Source organism: Arachis ipaensis, chromosome B4 (assembly GCF_059453495.1).
Source record: "Arachis ipaensis isolate K30076 ecotype BB chromosome B4, ASM5945349v1, whole genome shotgun sequence".
In the NCBI taxonomy this organism is placed as follows: Eukaryota; Viridiplantae; Streptophyta; class Magnoliopsida; order Fabales; family Fabaceae; genus Arachis; species Arachis ipaensis.
The window spans coordinates 44,951,751-44,959,697 of record NC_142439.1 but is presented as its reverse complement, the minus strand read 5'-3'; the positions used below and the strand labels follow the sequence as shown (position 1 = coordinate 44,959,697).

Sequence of the window (7,947 nt, the reverse complement as noted above, 5' to 3'; positions counted from 1 at the left end):
CATCACTTTCAAAATCGGGCGACCCACGCATACGCGTGCTGTACGCGTACGCGTCGCCTGCACCGCACACCTCCACTAGTGCGCCGTCTAGTTTTAATTTTCGTTCTCTCTCCCTCCCAAATCCTAATTCTGTCTTGTTCTTTTATCCTTTTATTCTTCTTTCATCATAATATTTGTTTTTTTTTCAGTTCTTCTTTGCTTGAGGACAAGCAAACCTTTAAGTTTGGTGTTGTCGCTTCGCTTATGGCTTTTCTGTTTATTTTATTAGCACCAAAGGGAGATGAATGTTCTTCATGGAGGAATGAGATAGCCACTAGCATAACTGAGGTGGTTGAATTCCTTTCATTCTATATTCCTTTCCGCTTTTACTGTGTTATGTTTCGGTTTTCTGCTATTTTGTCTCGTTTATTGCATGATCCTTTATTAGATAAATTCATAGGTTCTAGTTTAGTTCTACTATTTTGAAATTTTATGTTATTTTCTTTAATGTTGAAAGGTGCCTCATGTATTGCCCACTGAGCTTGAAATCAAAAAGAAAGAAGACAAGATGTAGTGCATGAGAAATTGAGTTTAATTTTTAGAGTAGTCTCATTTATTCAAATGTGTTAGTATTTTCTGTGACTCTGAATGCATGACATGAACAGTGCATATTTAAATTTGAATCAAAGAATATTGATGTACAAGGAACAGGAATTTAGAGAATTATTATGAAGTCTCTGTAATAAGTAAAAGTTTAATCCTTCAAGCAAAAGAAATAACAAAAAAAAGAGATATAAAAGCAAGGTCCAAGGCTCTGAGCATCAATGACTAGGGAGGTCAGACGTGATTAAAAGCTCAAAGAGTTGTTTCCCTAGTCATATGCTTGTGGTGTTCTTGTGTCAAGTAATCCTTGAGACAAGACATTTAGAGTCGAGATCAATTGCAATTAATAGAGTATGCCAAAGGCTTTGAGCACCACTATCTAGGAGTAACTGAAAGAAAAATCAAAACTTAAAGAGAGTTCCCCAGTTAAGTGCTTGTGGTGTTTCTGTGTCAAGTGAAGCTTGAGACAAAACATTTTAAGTCACGGCTAGGCTCAAGGTGCAAAGCACCAAAGAAAAGAAAATAAAAGAAAAATTGTTGTGTTCAAGGGTTAAATTGAATTACAAAAGATCAGAGAATTCCTAATATTATCCGGATTCTAATTCCGAAGGACAGTGACATCCTTCTGATTCAAAGGAGAATGAAATGCCAAAACTATTCAAGATTGCAGTTGTAAACCCCACTATAAGAAGAGACATGAGTTTAATCGAACTCTCATTCTCATGCAAATTCACATCCTAAGCCTATATTAGTTTGGTTGCTTGAGGACAAGCAACAATTCAAGTTTGGTGTTGTGATGCGTGAGCATCTTCCCTATCTTTTCCTAGTGAATTTGCATTTAATTTATTGAGTTTAATCAAGAATTAATTATCTTTTAACCACTATGAATGCTACTTTGAGTCGTGTGCAATTCTGTTTATTTTAGGTAGCATTTGGTTGGGTTTGATGGAGCTTCCGCAGAAAAAGAGAAGAAGAATTAAAGGAGATGACAGCGAGGAGCAACGCGTGCGCATACCTGAAGCGTGCGCGTGATTTGGAGATTTGCTCAGCGACGCGTGCGCATACCTGACGTGTACGCGTGAAACGCGACGAAGACCATCGACGCGTACGCGTGACTGACGCGTACGCGTGACATGCGCCACGTGCAGAAAATGCAGAAAACGCTGATTCCTATTAATTCTTATTTAAACTTTATTTTATTTAAAAATAGGAAAAGATATTATTCAGTTTTAGAAGATAAATTTTTAAATTAATTAGGATTAGATATATAAGAGAAAAGAAACTTCTCTTCTGGGGGGATTTGGAACATTAGTTCACTTTTCATTCCACCTCAGCCCAATTTACAATCCTTATTTTTCTTTTTGAACCATGAGCAAGTAAACCTCCACTGTTAAGGTTAGGAGCTATGTCTATTGTATGGATTGATACTATTATTTTTCTATTTTAATTCATGTACTGATTTATATTTAAGAATTGTTTTCGTTCTTTATCTTATGAATTTGGGTGGAACGGAAGTATGACCCTCTTTCTAATTGAGTTCTTGTATAACTTGGAAAAGCTCTTTACTTGAACAACAGCTTGAAAACAATTTCTCCTAAATTTCTAATTATCTGGACTTAACAAGATACGTGACATATAATCCTCTTATGTTTGGGTAATTAGGATTTCTGTGGCATATAAACTAGAATTGAACTTCACCCTCTAATTGGAATTAAGTGACCAAGGAATTGGCGGTTGATGAATTTTAGAGGAGACTAGAAAGGTCTAAGGAATTAGGGTCTAGTCACATATAGTTTTCCATGGATTAAATCTTGTATGATTAAAATAAATTAATAAGAAAAGTCAATCCAGAAAAATAGATAACTCTGAAACCTTAACTGTTTCTCCATACATATTTCACAACCTGTTTACTGCTTGCTTTATTAAATTTCTGAATTATTGTTTAACGCTTTTGAATACCAAATCACTCTTTTCTGCTTGTCTAACTAAGCCAATCACTCAATCATTGTTGGTTGATCCATCAATCCTTATGGGATCGACCCTCACTCACCTGAGGTATTACTTGGTACGACCCGGTGCACTTGTCGGTTAGTCTGTGGTTATAAATTCTGCACCAGTATATAATATCATAGGAAACTAGCCACGGCTCGCGGAGTTTAAGCCGGATAGCCATATACAAGTATACAGAACCATACAGAAACCTGACAGTTTAAAAACAGCTTATACAAGTTTTTTTTCTCATAATACAAGCCTCTAGGCAAAGACAAAATACAAAAGGAGAGATGTATAAACAAGATAAACCAAAAAGACTTCAAAAGAATCCAAGATCCTCCGCTTCTGTCACCATCCAAAGTAACTCACGGAGGTGGGTTGCGACTTGAATCTGAAAAACACAACAGATATATGGTATGAGAACCGGGGGTTCTCAGTATGGTAACAGTGGCCAGTGATGTAGGATATAAGACCCTGGGACGCCAAAAGCAATCTTAGCTCCATATCCACCACAAGATTCAACTTAAAGCATTCTAAAACAAATAAGCATAATTATATGAAACCTTAACATAACTAAACAGGGTACTCTATCTTAGGGGAATACTATTCTAACCAAACACCGCTGTCCGACAGCCTTCACCAACCTATCCTCCATGCGATCCCATCGCCACTGCCTTCCGAACCTCCTCAATCCCAGTAGAAAGCACAATTAATAACAATGCAAGTAATTCACAAGTAAAAGAATACAAGGCAAGAAGATCAAGTAAACAAATAGGCATGTTATTCATTTAAGCATACAATTAGAAGTCGGTAGAGCAAACAAACAGATAGAAAATGCATATGATGAATGCCTGCCCTACTGGCTATGATATCATATTGTCGGTTCAACTGCCAACCCGACACATCTCCATAGAGACGTCGCCCTTCGGATTTTCTCATATGGGAACCCCCGAGATATAGTGCCCGGATCACTGTCCAGGTATAGGCGCCTGCACGCTCTATTGATCTGAAAGGATGTGAGCGGGATACTCTTGCCACAGACCTCACATCTCAACATAGGCGGGACGAACCACCGCCCTTACGCCGCCGCCGCTACCTCGATAGGCAGGATCCAACCGCCATCCCTGCCGGGCGCATAGCGTCTCATAATCTCAGTAAAAACAATATTTCAGTGGTTTTCAGAAAACATTTGCAGTATACATGGATCCACCATCTCATTCAGTGTCTGCGACTCATCTCAACCACTGCACATTCATAACTCAGTTTCCAAATATCAACAGTTCATGATTCCTCATCTCATATATCAATCACCCTTCACCTAACATCAAACCATTATCAGCACGCCAGAAACCTAGGCCTCCGTTTTCTAATTTATCATAAAATCATGTACTAGAACCCTTTAAGTTATATCCCATGTTCTAATACTCAAAACTAGGCCCAAAAATCTTAAAATTGTGTTATAGAAGCTTACAACCTCGTTGGGAAGGTAGAATAGTTGAAAAACAAGTAAAATTTGAGAAATAGAGCGTGTGCGGCCGCGCAGGGGTCTGTGCGTGTGCACACCCAGGAAAATTTTAAAATGTGTGTGTACGCACAGGGGTGTGGGTATGCACAGGTGGCAAAACTTACAGATTCTGTTTCACTTGTACAACCTGTGCCAGCGCCCCTAACAGACTGGCCTTCCCAACGTGTGCGTCCGCACAGGACTATGCATCCGCACAAGCTGTGCTAGCGCTGTAAACAGAACGTATTTCCCTGCCTATGCGTGTGCACAGGTCAAAATTTTCGCAGGGTGTGCGCTCGCACATATCAGAAATCATGAAATTCTACAACTTTGCAGAATTTTAGATTTTTAACACCAACTTTGAATGATCATAACTTACTCTACAAAATTGGAATTTTCACAAACTTTATATCGATTTAAAGGATTTTCAAAGATATTTAATTCTAAACAAATTTCAATCAAATTCGAAAACCGAGGAAAAAGTTATGATCGAACAAAGTTCACCGAAATTCCCTTTTTACCCAATTTTCACATGTACCCAAATTTACCAAATTCACAAGCCACACCCAACTAGATCAATACCAAACCTTCATTTCCAGCACTATCTACCCTTTTAAATCACGTTGCACCATTCATAATCATCAAACACAAAATATGTGACACTAAGCTCAATTGTTCCACCAACACATTTACCAACCATCAATTTATTCCTATCAATTCTCATCATCAATTTCATTCATACTTATATCAATATACCACCACATACAATCATTCAAATCATCAAACATCTCAACTCAACATCATCATTTCCCAATAAAACAACATCAATTTAGTATACAACTTCAACCAACTATCATCAACAACCATATAAATCCAACCTATCCTATAGGTCACTAGCCTAAGTGTCCGAATATTATATACTACATAGAAGAAACTGAAACCATACCTTAGCCGATTTCCTATATGCACCAAAAACTCTAATGAGCACAAACAAGCTCCCAACCACAATCCAAGCTATCAATTCCACTCCAATAGGCACAATTAACTTCCAATAGCTCCCAAAGCCACAACAATCAAACTATATGCATATAAATCACCTCAAATCAACCTAGGGTTCCAATTAAACATAAAAATTCACAAGGGTTTAGTAGTTCTTACCTTTTCCAACCAATTTGGATGTCAAAACCCAAAGCTAAGCAAAGATTATAGTGAACCTAAACATCCAAAATCACAAAAACTCACTTAATCACAAACCCTATGAACTAAAATTTTGGAGAGGAGAATAGAAATGATTTCGTGGTTACCTCTCCAGTTTCGTGTATAGGTTTTGTAGAGCTCTTCACGGCGTAGTCGCAAACGGTGCAGCGATCGGAGCTCTATAGCTCAAGATATGAGCTTGTGAAGGTGGTAATGAATAGTAACCATGGGGTTTCTCTCTTCTTCTCTTTTCAGCATGTATGAGTGTGTTTGCTTTTGTGTTATACTGAAATGGGTTCACTTATGAACCCTTTTATATGTTGGGCTTGGGCCCAACTTGGGCCCCGTCCAACCCATTAACGTTTTTAGCCCGTTTGGCCCAATTTCGGACCAAACCTTTAAAATTAACGCCCGTTTTTCCATTTCTAAATGTTTTTCTAAGGTTTTTGACATTTTTCACTTTTTCTTGTGCGGTACCGGGCAGACTTGAACCGGTTCAACTGCTTCAACCGTCGGGTCACGGTTTTTCATGATTTTTTACAGAAGGCATATTTTTTGACTCAGAAAAACCCACTGAGTCCAAAAATTACCTTTAAATCCTCAAATTCTCTCTCTAACTTTTCAGAATCTAATGTGGGCAATATTAATTACTTAATTAACCTGTTGATTAGTTGCGGTTCTTACATTCTCCCCACCAAATAAGAAATTTTTCCCTCAAAATTTGAATTACCTGAGAAAAGCTCGGGATAATCCTTTCGCAATTCAGACTCCAATTCCCACGTATGCTTTTCTACTCCTGCTCGCTCCCAAGCAACTTTAACCAATAAAACGTCCTTTCCTCGTAGCTTCTTCATACTAGTGTCGTCGATCCTCACTGGCGTCACTTGGAAGGTTAAGTTCTCCTTCAACTCTACCGACTCAGGCTCCAACACATGAGTCGCATCCGATGTGTACTTACGGAGTTGTGACACGTGGAATACGTCATGCAAGTTAGACAGATGAGGTGACAAAGCCACTTGATACGCCACCAGCCCGAATCGCCTTAGAACCTCCAACGGTCCTATATACCTCGAGTTCAACTTCTTCGTCTTAATTGCTCTTCCAATCCCAGTTGTTGGTCTCACCCGAAGAAATACATGTTCTCCCACTTCAAACTCTAGCAGTTTCCTTCTCTGGTCCGCGTAGCTCTTCTGTCGACTCTGAGCAGTTAGAATCCTTGCACGAATCTTCTTGATGTTCTCAGTAGTCTCTACTATTACCTCTGGACCTAAAACACTTGCTTCACCAGATTCACATCAACAAAGTGGAGATTGGCACTTCCGTCCATACAAGGCCTCATACGGTGCCATCCCAATGCTCGCATGAAAGCTGTTGTTATACGCAAACTCCACCAATGGCATGTAACGATCCCAACTTCCAGGTTGATCCAATACACATGCTCTTATCATATCTTCCAACATTTGAATAGTCCTTTCCGACTGTCCATCAGTTTGCGGATGATATACGGTACTGAGACATAGCTTCGTACCAAAAGCTCTTTAGAAAGCTCCCCAAAACCTTGAAGTGAATCGGGGATCTCGGTCCGACACTATGTTCGATGGCACACCATGCAACCTTACTATCTCCTTTATATACAATCTTGCTAACTCCTCCATAGAACAGTTTACTCGGATAGGCAGAAAATAAGTGGATTTGGTTAATTGATCCACGATCACCCAAATCGCATCAAATCCCAACCTAGTCCTCAGAAAACCAGTCACAAAGTCCATTGCAATTCCTTCCCACTTCCACTGAGGAATCTCAAGTGGCTGTAACATTCCTGACGGTTTCTGATGCTCTATCTTCACCTTCTGGTAAGTTAGACACTTGGATACCACTGTTGCTACATCACCCTTCATCCCAGGCCACCAGAACATCTTCTTTAAGTCATAGTACATCTTCGTTCTTCTGGGATGAATAGAAAACCCACTGTTATGAGCTTCTGACAACAAGTCTCGCCTCAAACTCCCAACATTCGGTATGCAAATCCTTCCCTTGTATCTCCATAATCCTTCATTATCTTTGGTGAATTCTCCAAGCCTCTTCTCACCAACTGGTTGAAACAATTGCTAAAGTTTCTGCTCATCTTGCTGAGCCCTTTGTATTTCTGATTTAAAAGTGCTTGAAATTTGTAGCTGGTTCAAACAAGCTATTCCGACAACTTCATCAATATCCAGCTTAAGATCCACAAACTTATCTACTAGCTCCTCATCCTTGATTCTCATCCAAGCTATTGTTAAAGATTTATGACTCAATGCGTCTGCTACTACATTCGGCTTTCCAAGATGATAACTCGGCTCAAAATCATAATCTTTCAGCAACTCCATCCACCTCATCTGACGCATATTTAGCTCTTTCTGATCAAAGATGTACTTGAGACTCTTATGATCAGAAAAGACGTTAAACCTCACTCCATACAAGTGGTGTCTCCAAATCTTCAATGCAAACACAATCGCCGCTAATTCCAGGTCATGAGTTAGGTAGTTCACCTCATGCGGTCTCAGCTAATGCGATGCGTAAGCCACCATATTCCGATGTTGCATCAACACGTAACCTAAACCCTTCAGAGAAGCATCACAGTACACTTCGAATGGTTCATGCAGTTTCGATAAGATTAGAACAGGTGCTGAAGT

General features: G+C 39.3%; 1 protein-coding gene across 1 annotated transcript; it reads right to left on the bottom strand.

The window, feature by feature from the left end:
- Nucleotides 1-3,792: 3,792 nt before the first annotated feature.
- On the bottom strand, nt 3,793-7,212 carry LOC107636448 (uncharacterized). Its single transcript, XM_016339954.1, has 4 exons — nt 7,150-7,212; nt 6,681-6,753; nt 6,006-6,542; nt 3,793-3,818 (listed from the first exon to the last, which is right to left on the bottom strand). The coding sequence occupies exons 1-4, from the start codon at nt 7,210-7,212 to the stop codon at nt 3,793-3,795; spliced, it is 699 nt and encodes a 232-aa protein (XP_016195440.1).
- Between the last annotated feature and the right edge of the window lie 735 nt (nt 7,213-7,947).